The sequence below is a fragment of the Botryllus schlosseri genome, chromosome 1 (assembly GCF_051294905.1).
Source record: "Botryllus schlosseri isolate E-star chromosome 1, Bs_hap1, whole genome shotgun sequence".
NCBI classification, from domain to species: Eukaryota; Metazoa; Chordata; class Ascidiacea; order Stolidobranchia; family Styelidae; genus Botryllus; species Botryllus schlosseri.
The window spans coordinates 12,628,818-12,645,418 of NC_137236.1; the positions used below are offsets into that span (position 1 = coordinate 12,628,818).

Here is a 16,601-nt window from a genome sequence, read left to right on the forward strand (position 1 = left end):
AAAATTTCGCGAAAGCGTTATTTCACGTCAAACTAGTCGTGCTGGATGCGTTTGTGACGCCATCATTTGTCATCCAGAGTTAAAAATGAAGTTTTGTGAACAACACGCACTATAATTTTCGATACATACATTCCAGAGCAGTTAACTGGTAACGGTAATTGCGCATGCGTCTTCGTGAATATGTAGACTTGAATTCCCGACCAGTGGAGAATTCCCCAACCGTTTGAGAGCCACTGGTCTACAACGATTCTCGATGAAACCATCGCGATATGTTATACATTTATTTTGAATTATTACTTCCTGCGAGATGCTCATAAATAGCGCAGTGTACATAACTTCGGCGGCGTAGCCAGGTGGTCTCGGGAGTTGAATTTGAGAACCCTTGTGTTAGATCGTAATCCGATAACATCGAATGCTGATTAGTATTTAGAATTTCGTATGCACTGTAGCCTTGCTCACCCTTACTCCGATTTGGCCAGTGGTGGCTAACCTGCGGATGTACGACCACATGCAGCCGTAAAACATTAATTATGCTGCCGTCTACACATGATTAAATTATCCTGTGTTGGCGGTCGTCTATATGCAATTCGAATCAAGGAATTGGTACCCAAATATTTGAGAGATTTTAATTCAACTTAAAAATGTTCTTCTCACTTGCCGCGATTCTTCGTGACTTGGATTTTCGTTTATAATATGATAGAGTAATCCTTCCAACCTGAGGCCCACTGTACAGATGTGAACGGAAGAGGAAAATGATGCGCGATTGGAGGAAATACCAAGTTGGAATCGTGTGCGTCTCTCGAATGATGGTTTTACTAGTATGTTAGAGTGATCTATGATATATTGTGACCATAGCGACAGTCCGAATGCATATGCAACAATGGGAATAATAAAAACCGGAAGATGAATCATCAGAAATCTTTAATTTTGTGCCCAAAATTTTTGCAGAAACCCCGTCGATCAGCTCTACCAATTAATCTCATCACGTGGACTGAGAATGGATCAATGTTTTACAGTATTATGTGTCTGTGCTATCATTGTTTTCTTGAGATATACCTTGCGTATTAAAGTTTCTAATTGCAGAAACAGAACCGCCACACGAGCTTACTATATATGCACCTAAATCCCGAGTATTATTTTAAAGACAAGTTATTGAGATTCGTTGTATAGTCGCATATGGCGCGAAAAATTCAACCTCGTGATTGAATTTCGTCGATAATATTGGTAGTTCACATATATTACTGTCAAATATGTAACCGTTCTCAGTCCACGTGATCAGATTAACTGGTAGAGCGGATGGAGGGATGTCTTCGAAAATTTTGGTAATAAAATTAGAGATAATGTATCTTCCGCTTTTGTTAATCACTTTGTTGCATGTTATTACTTCTGGACCTCTCATCGGGATTGGCGGTATAGCCGAAATATGTTGCAATCGCTCAAGCTCATTATAAAAACCATCTTTTGTGAAACGCGCAGGATTCCAACGATTCCAACGATTCCGCGATTCTTTGAAGAGCGCATTATTTATGCGGTTCGCATATGCACGATGGCGCTCTGATTGCAAGCACACTATTATATTAAAAACTAATATTCCACTTCACCCTAAATCGCAGCAAGCAAGTAGTAAATCTTCAAGTCAAATTAAAATATCTCAGATCTTTGGGAACCAATTTAAATTGCATAACGACGGCCACCAACACACGCTAATATAAATATGTGTAAATATATGTAATTATAATTACGGTTTTACCTACGGCCAACCCTGGCCTAATCGAAATAAGAATGAACAAGGTTGCGACGCATAGGATATGCTAAATACTAATAAGGACTCACGGTTCGCGCGCCACTGTCTAACACAGTGGTTCTCAAACCCGATCCCGAAACCCCCTGGCTACGCCTCTGCAAATATGTACGCTGCGCTATTTATAACCATCTGGCAGGAAGTAACGATTCCAAATGTCTGAATTGTCGCGGCGGTTTCCTCGAGAATCATTATATACAGTTATCGCAAGCTGAACACATGTTACATCCACTCTGTTCTACTCCGGAAGGAACCAAAAAGTCCATTGCTAGCGGGTAAATAACGATGAGAAAATTTGCTTATGATATCATGAAAGAAAACGTAATTTATTAGCGGCGTGCAGTGGATATAAACATTGCGCGATGTTGCACATCCGGTCAACTTTTTCTGAAGCACGAACATAGGCCGGTTATAGGTATACCCCAGCAGACCCCATCTTAGTGGCACACCGTTTAAATATGCTACGTTACACCCTATCTATGACACACCCGGTTGAAGAGCCCTGGTCGAATACTTTATTTATTGTAGTAACTGAACGGCACCATAATGAAGTGCGTGCAATTTCAATCGTGGGTTTAATAGACGATGTATTACATCATGAGTTAATTCAATATTACTCCGCAATCAAAACCAATTCCATTAGCGAGACAATTCATTTGGAAGTTACTTGTAACATAAAAGTCCAGTTTTAAAACATACATGCATGTTAATACCGTGATTACACATAGAATTATATCATCGTGCACGAATACAACATATTTATATATTTTCAGTGATCCTATACCATGCGGCAAAAGTAAGTATATATTGCTTGGGCGAAAGCATAAGCAACATCAGTCTATTTTTAGTAATCCGGAGTGTTGCGATGCTGAGTTAGTTTGTTGTATTCATGGTGTCTGTCGACTACTATGGTCATTTGAACCTGTCCGATATTCTTCATTTTTATTCCGTAGCTGCCGACTTGTAGCACGGCCCACTTCTAGGCTTTTAAACACTTAGGTAGGAATTCTGTAGTTTGCGATGCTACGTATGGTCGAATCCGCTCATTTCAGACACCAAGTGACCAGTTCAACCCCTTTATTAGGTGAAAATGATCGAGACCGAGAAAAAAGCAAAAATTGCACGCAAAAAACTTCCAATAATTCCGCAAATTCTCTACTTAATTCGGACACGGACTCGCATTTCCTTTCGATAGGCAATGATAAAATGAACAGGCCTTACTACGTTTCAACACAAGATGAGTGATTATGGCAAAACAACAATGATCCATGCAGCAACAATCGACGATGAACTTATATAAGATCGTGCCAGCTATACAAAGTAAATTTAGTTGTGGTATAATTGCGGCCATCTTGTAGAGCAGAATGGCACAGAAAAGGCTGTTTCAGTCGTTGTCGCACTGTACAATTTCATTCCGATATGTGTGTGTTGCACAGCAGTAGAGTATTTAGTATTCCAAGAATCTTTTAGTTCGAAATACTGTACAATGCAACTGACCTGTACGTTTTATACGACCTGTGCCAATTATTGCAGTGTAGCGCAGTTGGCATTCATTCATTACTCAAAAGTACCGTATTTTTATTGCGTCGTCTGTCTTTGCGCATGACCACGAAACGTATTTTCCGATTACTGAAAGGTAGTCAAACCTAAGTGTACGGATTAGGTGAAGTCGGCTGTATATACTTCTCTGTGTTGTGCAATGCTAATTATCGTATTGAGATCCACACCTACAACCATGTCCCGATAATCCCCGTTCTTGTTGACTGCTTGCGATGTTAACGCCTTGGAACAAGACCTATGGCTTCATACAATGGGTATGTCTGCGACTGAATGGATGGTGGGTATTTACACCAAGCGTCGTTTACCTAAGGTCTTTGTTGTCAATATAATGACTTTTCGTTCTGACGTGATTAGACCTATTAGAAATCACGGTCGCCAGCCAATCTCTAAATAATTATTTGCGTAAATATAACACTTGATTAAAAAAAAATATTGCTTTAGTACAATTACGGGCATCACAATGTCGCTAACAAGTTGAAAATTGGCAATGCTACAAAAATCATACCGTTGCCGAGTAGCCTACCTATTTTATGACGATAATTAGCGTCCTATTTATCAATATTTTCCGCAACTTTACTAAAACATCAAGCCAATTATTACCATATTTGCAGAGTACTTTCCTCACAATTACATTACCACACAAATCTTTGGTGGCGGGAATTTATAGAACCACTTTTAGGTTCGTCGCAACAAGTATATTTGTACTGTAGGGGTGAACGTGAGCATTTGGACTTGAGAGCCAACATTGCTCTGTGTCCTGCTTTCAGCTGTTGAGCTTTGAATATTTAGGAAAACATAGAACATCTCCAAAAGTCACTACGAAGCCGACTGCATACAGAGAGGATACAGAGAAGATACAGAGCGACGCGAGTCGCATCGAATCGCAACCATCCCTCGAAGTCAATGAGATGCCGACTGCATACCGGCAAATACAGAATGGCGCGAAAGTACTGCTGGATATCCAAGCTGACACAATATTACTTCAAAAAATTCTAGACGATATCTACCATTAGCTGTCTCGTTTCCTAAGATGTGGATTGTATACGGATGATGGGAACTAGTTGTGATCTTTGATAATATACGTTCCTCATGTGTGTTGCAGTGATGAAATCCGGTTGTACGCTGTAAGTTTTGTCAGATACACCAGCATTTCGTCTACCTCCGAGATTTCCTGCAGTACTGACTCAAAATTGTTCCGATTCAATGGCAATCAATGCTATGTTCTAACGCAAGAGTGGGCAATTATTTTTCTCTGCGGGCCTAATGAAAAGCAGAAAATACGTTGGCGGGCCGAGTCGAGGCCGATTATTCTCCAGCGTACTGATTTTATTTCCAAATTGAAAGCAGTGAATTACAGTAAATGGTGCTCAGTGGATGTGCTGATATTGGGGAATGAGAAAGTGACACTTGATTAGCAAAAAAAAATATTCATTTGCCTTATATTTTGGAACAATGTTAAACATGATGCATTGGGGGGTGGTTTACGGTGCAGCAGTGACGGTCCTGGGGATAATATTAAGCTTATTGTCTTGTGCAATTTGGTGAAATTACCTTGCGGTTGAGCCAAGCTTGCATTTCTTCCGAAATTCACCTTCCCTTGACCGAGTGTATATGCAGTCGTGTAGCAGCCACTTGGCGGTTATGGCTCTGCGCCAGGGGTGGCAGGCTCAAAGGGGGCGGCAAAATGAGTCTGCACAGTGCACAGTGTACAAAGCCGGCTAAAAGCAGCGTAATTGGTAGTCCTACAGCTGGCGACCAGAGAGCTATAATTTAATCAAACTGGTCTCAATCAAAAGCGAGTGTCGCACTGATTCCGAAACACACACATTAAAATGTGAGCACGGCAATGGAACCACTCCGAAATATCCGTCAAGACCAATTGTTCCGAACAATCGGAGCGCCGCAATACAATGACCAGTTGACCATGGTAATGGAAATTGTATCGAGCGATTATTTGGAACAATGCCGATTTTCAGGTTTTGATGGCTATTTCGGGGTGGTTCCGTTGCCCTGACCAACTTTTAAATTGTATTTCCGGAATCACGGCAACAATAGCTATCGATTTAGATCAGTATCGTTAAACTGGAGTTATCGAGAGAGATTGCGTAGTAGTGACGATTCTGGATCGGAGGTTATCCCGGGTTTCTCTGCCCCCGCGTCCCCATTCTTACGGCGAGAAAAAATCCCTGTCGTATCTGTTCATATTACATCGCATCGCATTGTGTCTTATTGCATTGTACATTGTGTGTGGGTCTTGTTCAGATGAAAATATAATCTGACCATTATATATTTATTATGATATTGATAAGAGGCTGGTGCGGTGCAGTGAAACCACGTTTAATCGTAATGCAACAGCGTTTGATGTTTTACAGTGGTTATAGTTAAATCACACCCAGAGGTGGTCAAAGTAGTCAAGAAAGCTACTCAAGTAGAAGTAGAAGTAGCGACGAAAAAATCTACTCAGGTACGAGAAGAAGTACTTTTTCTATAAGCAACCTAAAACTACTTGAAGTAGAAGTTGAAGAAATTAAGAAGAGAGTAGAAGAAATTGACTGACTTTAAATCTACTCAAGCAAGCAAGTAGTTGAGAAAACGATCGTAATTCATTCACAGGGATTGTCAAAAGGTGCAAATTGAGCTATGCAAAAGGTGCTGAGCTTGATTAATATTGATGCATACGAGGAGATATCCTATTTTCGACAGCATAAGCATTCGTCAGCATCATGGAATGAATGATAGTATTGGTATGGAAATGTGATATTAATATTCTGTTTTCTCGAACAGCACGTTTTAGAAAATATCATGGTATGGCGCCCGCCCCCGTATTATAAGGCCCGTAGTTTAGTCGGAGAGCGATACGGAGAAGTTGTATAGGATACGGTGTAAACACTTTGTGCGATTAGTGCACGTTAATAAAAAATATGTTGGAACGTGATAATGCCATATTGTGTAGCTTTATTTCCGGGAATTAAAGGCGTTACTACACTTGCATTTATTCTTCAACACGTGTATGTTATCCAGACAAAAGAACTGATATTAATTAGAACTCAAAGTATATGTTACTGGAAATTGAAAGTGAAGTATAAATACCACTTCTAAAAGTGGAACATGTATTTAATGTCTTTAGTCCGTAAAGTTTCAAAGGTGGTATGCCAAAACACATTTAAAACAAAAAAAAATTCAGAATCCACTTTTCCAGATGAGGACACGCTATGGACATGCTAGATTACGATATGATTAGTAAATGATAGATTGCGAAACATCAGTTTCAAACGTTATGGTGAGCCATATATACTGTGATGAACTATTTCATATGGGCGAAGAGCGACAATGTGGTGTGAACGGACCACGCCAACCCGCTACCTAAGTTATATTCACCGATACAATTGTGAAATTATAATGGTTACTCGGGATCCACTGCGCACGAAGCACGACAAAAATTTTGGGCTTTACTCAACTATTATGGAAGTTAAATGTTGATACTCCGTGAAAACAGCCCTGAAATTCCTCTGGCTATCTTCTTGATTGGAGGATTGAACTACTTATACTTGACAAACTGAAAAACAAAACAAAAAGTAAGTAAGTATATCACAAAATATTTCGAAGTAGAAGTAGAAGGAGCGAAAATCAGATCTACTTGAGTAAGTACCAGAAGTAGAGGAAAACTAGTTGAGTACTTCGAAAAAGTAAAAGTACAACGTTACTGACCACCTCTGATCACACCTATACTTGATTCGACACCATATATTTGGGCTTGTGTATGAAACTTTGTCTGACCATTGGTGTTTCAATTGCGAGCTGTGAGAGGAGCTTCTCAAAGCTCAAACCGATAAAGTCTTATTTACATTCTACCATGAATAGTGATCGCCTATCAGCTCCATCCATTCTTTCTATAGAAAGAGACTACGTTCAAAAACTAAATTTTTAAGACATTGTCGCTGATATCGCTTCGGCGAAAGGCCGAGAAGCTCAATAGTTTTGCCTAAAACATTCGTTCACCGTTTCTTGTCTTTATTATTTTTGGCCTTATAAACGCTGAGACGGTGCGACTTCTTACTTAAGCAATATATATTGCTTGAATATGAAACTATGTCGAAATTTGCTGCGGTCTACTTATTGGGGGCGGCATTTTCGACGAAAGTCATGGGCGGTAGCCCATGCTGCTACGCCACTATGTATGTCTTGGTGTTTTTGTCATAAACCTGACTTAAAGTATATTCAATAAACATGGCGACCCGCTCTGCACTAACTACTAAGAAATCGGGTATACCTCTGACTCCAGTAAACAAATATTTATTCCTCCGAACCGTCTTCGAATTTAAACTTTCGGCATTATTTTTTTTTTGACATCCATTATGGGTGATGATGACTCAGAGATCACTGGCACTGATTGACTTGTTTTACGAATTTGGGAGTTGGAAACGCATCACGTAACAATTTGAAACACAGACCATAAAATGAGTAATGTGACAATGGCAACAAATATTGTTTGCTGACTTTAATTGTAACGGCATATTTTGCTACATTGGCTTTAGTCTGAATCTGGATTACGCAAGATAGGTATGCGTATAGGCTGCGTACTCGCAGCATGTTAATGAACAGGCTTGATAGTAAACGAATTTGCGGTCAGTTGCAGCAACATTATAAAGTAGGTTTTGTATTTTCAATTTCAAGCAACGTTTCGCGGGCCGCACTAAATAACTCCGCGGGCCGCACTTTGCCCAGGCCTGTCTAACGTCATGATTGTGGGTTATTATAAATTTCGAATACATACGTCACGCGACTTTTATTATTATGTAAGTATTGCAGTTACACCAGTGGTTCCCAACCCAACCATTTTACTTCATTCCTAACTTCTGATTATTTCCGGTTTTCATTCCTCACAACCTAAAATCCTACTATAAAACCCTTAAACGGCTCACTCCAATAAAATGTCGTAATAATTTGTTTCGTAAGGAATTTTTATTGGTGCAAGTTAAGACGAGTCAAAACTGATGGTGACGGCCCGTGTATAAAGAAAGCAATGATTATGCAGTTGCTCATTATTTTTTCAGAACAAACATGATTCCCATATTGAGTTAACTACGGTACTATTTTGTTATAACTCTCGTCATTCCGTTTTATCGAACTTTAGGCTCACCAGAGTAATATGCCGGATGTCTCGGACAAGTCATTTGCTTGTTTGAGTAGCTTACACATCCAATATCCCTGGTAGGGTGGAGAGATACCGTAGTGGTAAAATCAACAGCTGCAACACCAATGGGTGGCATGTTCGAGTCCGACCAAGGTCGACATCAGAATTTCTACCTAAGTGTTGGAACTTTCTCCAGGCTTCTCTTCGCTTCTCATCCGTGCAAGCGGTGTCCTATTATTATTAGTATTATTATTATTATTATTATAAATATTTGAACACACAACAGTGGTGCTTATAGCCGGATTGAGGCTTTGTGCTCCACGGCATCACATTTATCACACAGTTCAATGCATTTCTTCATGATCAACCGCTTTTTGCACTCCATCAGCAATCTCTGCATCTTGAAGAATTTCATCGGTTCTTTTGTCGTCGACTTATAGCTCGACCCACTGTCGTTTCTGGGCTTTTTCAAGTCACTGCATGATGAGGAGTCGATATAACCTCCGGCACATAGTAATTAGTCCGAACCGGGATTCGAACCACTACCATTGGTGTCGTGGCGCTGGCGCTCAACCAAGTGCGCCACTCGCTTCCCCAAGCGGTGTCCTATAAAAAGCTTCGAAATGGGCCGTGCTACAAATCGGCAGCTACGGAATAGAAATCAACAAAATTTGCCTGTCGTAAATGACCATAATAGTCGACAAACACCATGAATACGACAAGCGAACAATATCCCTGGTACTTCAGACAGTACGCATACGCAATCGCCTTTTACTGCAATATCAACCTTCTTGTGTGCCGGTGTCCCGCAAAATTCTGCGAAAGCGGTATTGCACGTCATACTGCACCTGCTAAATGTGTTTGTGACCCCAATGTTGGTTATCCAGTTTGTTTGGTTCTTTTGTGGTATTTATGGTATTTGTCGACTACTATGGTCATTTACACCAGGTCGCTATTCTTCATTTTTGTTCCGTAACTGCCAACTTATAGAACGGCCTACTTCTAAGCTTTTTGTAATACATCGCTTACGCGGATGAGTTGGCGAGGAGGAGCCTAAATAAACCTCCAACACTTGAGTAGGAATTCTGAAGTTGACCTCTGTGGTTATTCAGTGTTTGTGAACAACACACATTAAAGCTAGCGGCACCTACAGTTCAGACCTGTGAACTGGAAACTACCGTAATTGTGGTGTTCTGCCTTGGTATATATGTATATACTGTAGATAAATATTTGCAAGTCCGTCTGTTACCCACCGAAACCCCTGAATTCCCCGCAACTGGGAATTTCCCTACCGGTTGGGAACCACTAAGTTAGACACGACACAAACAGTTTGCTATGCTCTGTTGGATATTATTGCAATAGGGTTTATGTGCAATGACGTTTCCAATTGCTTGAGGACTTGTCAAACAACCACTTCTGTGAGTCGCATTCCTTTCCTACGCATCCTTCAGAAATAGGATAGGCAGGGAAAGCACGACGCTACACTATAGGGTGCCTGACACGTGAATACATTGCATATATTCCAATCGACCATTTGTAGCGCGAGGAAAAAAAGTGCTGCATCAAGGCGATGTGCTTTCGTAGCCTTAACTATTAATCAGAGGTGTTTCCTGGTAACATAGAAAATATAAATTAATGGTCACCAACGCGGTGGTGGCGTACTAGCGGTAGCCCGCGAGAACCAAATGAGTTGCCTGCGGTCGCGGTAGCAAATATTCAAATGAGAGATTTGAAAGTCGAAGCAAAGAAGGGATCGACATGAGCAGCAGTCGGTTCAGTCGACTTCAAGGAACATACAAACGCGCTTTTATCTTCGCCCAGGCGGATGCTTAATGGGAATCTAGTTAATAATCCCGAGTCTCAACGCGTAAATTGGCGCGAAGTGCGGAAACGCAACCGAGCCCGGAGACGCTGGTGTATGCGTCCCGGTGATTGGGAGTTTTCTGTTCTTGGTACGAGGTGGAAACCTTCATCAGTGCTTTGAATGTCTGTCTAAGTCAGTGGTCGGGAACCGTTTTTGTCCGAAGAGCCATATTGGCCCTATTTTTCCATCTCAACTTTCAAAGAGCCATAAATGCCAATTAACTGTTACGTCACAATTGAGAATTGGTGACGTCATAGTAGCACTAAATCAAACTCACTACATGGAATTCCTCGTGCGCGCCATATTTTCTCTGTAAAAACTGATATTTATTGTTCTAAAATAAAGCTCGAAGCGAGAGGTAAGGCACAGACGGGCCTCTTCATTGATAACGCAATAATCCTAGGTAGATTAGAATTTAGCATATCTGATATCAACTGTCGCACTCATTCCGAAAATCTAAATACTTGTCGACTTCTCAATTCTCAGAGTATTCGGCGGTAACATAACGTTGCGCTATATACATTATGCAAGCATACATTTTATCGCCGTTACTACACAGAGCTATACTAGTAATTTAGTAATTTAGTATTACTTACCAATCACGAACGTGGATAGCTATGGCGTTGTTTGTTATTCGAGTTTGTAATTGTGAATGTCACATCCACAACAATTCATTTCGTGCCGTAGATCAGGAACACAATGTGTATTTGAAAACTGCGTTTTGAAATGGGAGTCGCTATGTCTGCTATGCTCTTTGATTACTCAGCGTATCGCGCAATTCAAGATTTCGATTCGGGTACATATAATTCGCGAGTGATATTGGCCACCGGCATGACACTGACAGTGACTTAAATGTGAGGATTTTGAAAAGAGGGGGTCCGAGCCCCTAAATCTGAAGACGGCATTGTCTTTACCTGTCAACGACATGTTTATACTGCCACAAGAATGATTATTCTGGCAGTGATGAAAATTTACCAACAAGTCTCTGCAATATTGATCAATTCAGTACAATAATAAATATTTGACATAGAGCCATATCTTATGCCCAAAAGAGCCATATATGGCTCGCGAGCCATAGGTTCCCGACCACTGGTTTAAGTGAAGAAATTTGACTGGGCGCGGATGAATGTCGGGAGTGACTGGTAGCCCGTGGCATTAATCACTGCCCACGAAGAAGCTTTTGGTTTCACAGACTTGGACAACTAGATAATTTTAAGCTCTTCCGAATCAGATTAGAATTAGATTACTGGCATTTCGATCTAATTTAGTGAAATTAGACAACTAGATTATCTAGTTGTCCAAGTCTGGTTTCAAAGCCGTTGGTGACCCAGATATGAAGTATTGTACAAAATTGTTCTCATCCACGGACGACTGCCCTATTAGACCTGCCTTCAGTATGCCTGAGATGCGGGCGAAATAAATGCCTGAATGATTCGCATCTGATTAGAGAATAAGGTATCGAGTTTAGTGGAGTATTCTAGTATGAACAAACGCGACCACAAACATAGAACTTCGGTTCTACATATCAATGAAGATTATTTGGTATTTTCTCGGTCATATCTATTTCTTAGCAGTTTGTAGCAATGTTGTGGATTGATCACTACTTCACAAATGTGTCATTTCCACTAATGCTTCGTGTTACATTTTTGTATGCTGCTGCAAATCAGCAGTCACTGGACTGCGGTGGTAGGTGCTATAATGATTACAATGATGCGATCTGTGTCACTAGCGTATTCTGCTGCGTGAATATATGATAAATACTGAAATATCCCGGATACTAATACCAATTTCCATCATTGATCACAGTAACTTATGTAATATTATACTGAACTGTACTCGTTCAGGAAAAGTATCTTCCTGTCGACTTAAAAGTGTAAATACTATATTAGCGATAGGCTACAGATGGATATACACAACATGACAGATAGTGCGAAATATCCTAATTGTTGTGTGTGGATAGGTAAGGCTAAATATTATACTGAACTGTACTATAGTTCAAGCGCCACTGTACAGGAAAACAGGCTTCCTGCCGACTTACAATTTTAAATACAATATTAGCGATAAGTTACAGATGACAATACACAAGCATGACAGATGCTGAGAAATCTCCAAATTGTTGTGTGTGGATAGGCACTGTTTCGTCGTCACATATAATCAGTGTAAATAGCAGTGTTGGGATCAAGTCACTACCTTCGAGTCACGAGTCATTTCGAGTCATTGCACATTTTGACTCGAGTCAACTCAAGTCAATCAATTTTTAAAGGTGACTCGAGTCAAGTCAAGTCACTCGATTTTTGGAGGTGACTCGAGTCAAGTCGAGTCAAGTCAAGTTAAGTCACGAGTCAAGTCACATTTCAAGTCAATTTGCCCTTTCGAAGTATGTATGATGCATGATTACGTCATTGCAATTTGCTACCTGTCCGAAATACAGTTTAAGTGGTCATTGATTCCGAAACGATGAACGAAAATAGAGCTAAATATACACGCAAGAAGGCGCTGTATCGCTCACATATACGCAGAACTGTTAAACTACGTAATTGCATAGCCTCAACCTCAGTTTATAGTTACCAGCCAAAATATAGAAACGAATTGATAAGATACAATACATTACCCATTTCCAAATAGATATGATACCATTCGAGCCTGCGCCAATGATTGAGGACTATATAAACTATATTTTACTTCAATTTCAATAAAACAAGAGGTTTGGTAAAGGTAAGAACAGAGAACAGAAATATACATTTTGCTGTTCTATTACTATACTTCTAGAGTTACGACAACGTAAGCTGTAAGCTTCGTGTGCGGTCAATTTATTTGTGAGAAAACAGTCGAGGCTCAATGAAACGCACGGTCATTAAATGATTGGTCGCTCTCACGGGTTACGCAAGCGTTTCGTGAACAATCTGAACATATGTAAGATACAGTGGTTTTTATCGACAACAATTACTTGATGACTTGAAATTGTCTCATGAATTTTGCTCCGAGTCACGAGTCAATCCACATTTCTGATACGCCGAGTCAAGTCAAGTCAAGTCATTTTAGCAAAGTGACTCGAGTCAAGTCAAGTCGTGCGAAAAAGGTGACTCGAGTCATCCCAACACTGGTAAATAGCGAAGATGCATACTATGCCAGCAATGTTTTCGGCATACAACGGCTAAAGATTGACAATACATACGTGCCGTTATTATTCTGTCTACTAAGCAATAGACATTTTTGTTGCCGATTCTTTCCAAATTAATATGTAAGTAACTTGAACGACGCTTTTGGGAGAAGTCACAGCGCTTTGGGGTATGTTTATTAAGACGAAATAAAAGCAGATTACGCATGTTACCTAATAAAATATCAAATCCGGATTGTCACGCACGAGCATGACAACTCCCAGAGACTACATTCACGCGAGCAGCCTACATTGTAGCAATGTATCTGTGCAACCATCTGTTTATTTACTAGGATTGATGGCTATTAGACTGCCTTCTTGAACCCGCTTGTTCAAGTTAATATCAGTCTGGAAGGATCATTTCTAGTTTCCGCCATTTTAATCGTCCCATTGGAAAAGAGAAGTATTGTAAAGTGTTTTTTGTCTCAGTGCGAATGATATTGATGTTCTAGCATCTGGTTTTCAGAGCCAGCCACGGGCGAGCGAAACTGGTGTCGGTTAAAAGCCGAGGTTAAAGGCGGGCTCGGGACGGACGTCATCCGGCATCAAGCTCATGCCAACTGATGATGTGGATGAGTTAGCAAGTGAGCATTGATCGGCTTTGGTAAGCTCAAACACAGGAGGAACATATGAACTTTCTCTCATCATCCTACTGTGCACAGACTCTAAATCAATAATGTTAGTTTAAGATAGTTGACATTGGTTCGTCTATTCTAGTATTAAATAGTTATCGATTGGAATATTCATATTTTACAGTGCGCTCGAGTATTGTAATTATCAGAATTTGTAAGGAGACAGTTCTATATCGGAAGTTTTCGCTTCTTTAGTTCCTAATGTCTTCCGTTGCATATCAGTGACATTTCCGTCGGCGTACTGGAGATAACGAGACGCAGATATAGCTGATGTTTGGAAACTCTACCCAGAAACGCGGATATGGCTGATGCGTGGAAACTCTACCCAGAGACGCGGATATCTGGAGGCCTCAAGATCTGTGAAATGGCTCTGCGTCTTACTGAACATATTGCCATTGCACAAGCACTTCCTAGGTTTCACTAACGTGAATTACACATAGAAATACCATGCTCCAGATCAGGGGTTCTCAAACTATTTTAGACACACACCCCTTATCGTGACTTCATTAAGTATTTCAAAGAGAAACGAGGGTGTTTGCAATACTATCGCATAGTTTCAAGGCATGAGAGGTTACCACTGTTGAGCAACAATTATGATATGAAAATGTATCGCGCAGGGCGCGAAAAAAGTTTTACTCGAGTATTTCGTCACGAATAATCATGTGCAATGGTAGCACGTAACCATATGAATATTTTAGCGATTTGTGTGTCTAATCTCTTCTATTCCTTGACTCGTGTTGTGTTCAAATGTAGGCAATCGCGCACGCCACGCGCCATCAAAACTTGGCACTTTTTAACTGAACAAACAATCTTTCTTTTCGAGTAGCAGGTGTTTGACAAGAGAATCCTTTAATTCATAAATTTTGGGATGCCATAAAATGACATACTACCAAACAAGTCCCGATTTAGTAGACTCGTAGGGGCTGCTTCGACGTTATAAGCCATCCGATTTCAACCTCTGTTTTTTAGATTCAAAAGGTATTCATAACATATGTCATGACATCACCTTATAAGCAAAATATTAATTTCCATAACTTTGAGTCTTTTCACGCCATCTGCACAGATGTTGACAGACAGACCATAAAAGCATCAACTAATACCTACTACACGCATTAACCAGCTAATCCGAATACAGATATATCTTCTGATCGGTCACAAGTCCGGTTACGGTCACAATCTAGCATCGGTTTATGGATAGTATGACATTACTATGACATTTAAAATGGCAATATAATTAGGATTGTTGCCGTTATGGAAAATTTTATCTTTCAGTGCAATAAAACTCATTACGAGTTCATAAACTTTAGCTTTCTCAGGCTACTTCGCCCTTCTATTCAGATGCTTTCACGCCAGCCACGGGAGCGCCCCACCCCCCCCCCCCGCACCCAGTTTGATAACCCCTATTCTAGAGATATCCAGGTTTGTGCGTTACAAGCTGCCTCTTCACGTTAGACACAAATATCTGTGTATGAATTATCGCTGTTACCTACTCAAACAAAATGCAGATCAACATTCCGCGCTTGGGTTATTGCAAGATTCACGGCACGAGATATACGGGCTAATTAGACCTAACTTTGTCACGTATAACATTTACTCCAACGTCCCGTTGTTTCGGAAAATTTCAGTGGAGAAAACCCTCTTCCACTATCAAGCTCCGTGGCTGGCTCGCCCACCAATCGTCAATACGCAACTGCTACGTTCACACCCAAAGAATGTTAGTCAAGATGTCATAAAAGCATGTTTCCACGACTGTATGTTTGAATGCCACGATGGAGCTATCGAGTTATATACAGATGGGTCCAAGACTTCACTAGCAACCGCTTACGCTTTCTATATCCCCTCTCGCTCGATATCGGTTAGTAAAACTTGTCATGTTTATCATTCCGTGTTTCATGTTGAACTTTTAGCGATCCTTCATGCATTGTCCTGGGTTTCCGATAATGGATGCAAAGAAGACAAATATGTGATTCTCTCAGATTCGCTTAGTGTGTTGAACACGATATCCAACCCTCTGCCTGCGCCGACAGATACCTTTAACAAGTTTTTCCCCTTGCTTGAGCGGGTTACTGGAAGAGGTATACAGGTAGAATTTGGATGGATTCCCAGCCACAAAGGTGTCCATGGCAACGAGATCGCCGACCGCGAAGCAACATCCGCGGCTTTGTCTGGCCCCAATCGACAGGTCCCCGAGGTGACCATCGGAGAAGCTAAGTCACTTGTCCGACAATATTCGCGAACTCTCTGGCAGGAACTGTACGCATGTGAAGATAAAGGGATGCATTATAAGCGTTTCCACAGTTGCATTTCAACCCAATTCCCGTCAATGCATGCATGTTGGCAATTCGAGGTCATCATGTTCCGTCTGCGCTCCGGCCATTTTAGGCTTAACGCCCATTCGTTCAAAATAGGATGATCAGATACTCCGCTATGTCTCCATTGTAATATCGCCGAAA

General features: G+C 40.7%; 2 protein-coding genes across 4 annotated transcripts in view; one reads left to right on the forward strand and one right to left on the reverse strand.

The window, feature by feature from the left end:
- LOC145442212 (uncharacterized) overlaps positions 1 to 4,471 on the forward strand; it is a 36,306-nt gene extending 31,835 nt beyond the window's left edge. For both annotated transcript variants that reach the window (XM_080320119.1, XM_080320127.1), the window contains exons 3-4: positions 2,575 to 2,597; positions 4,151 to 4,471. In XM_080320119.1, coding sequence (XP_080176245.1) covers positions 2,575 to 2,597; positions 4,151 to 4,374 — 247 coding nt within the window. In that variant the 3' untranslated portion in view covers positions 4,375 to 4,471. The remainder of the gene's footprint in view (positions 1 to 2,574; positions 2,598 to 4,150) is intronic.
- LOC145442164 (uncharacterized) overlaps positions 1 to 16,601 on the reverse strand; it is a 135,309-nt gene that overhangs the window by 80,078 nt on the left and 38,630 nt on the right. The gene's annotated exons all lie outside the window — the stretch shown is intronic.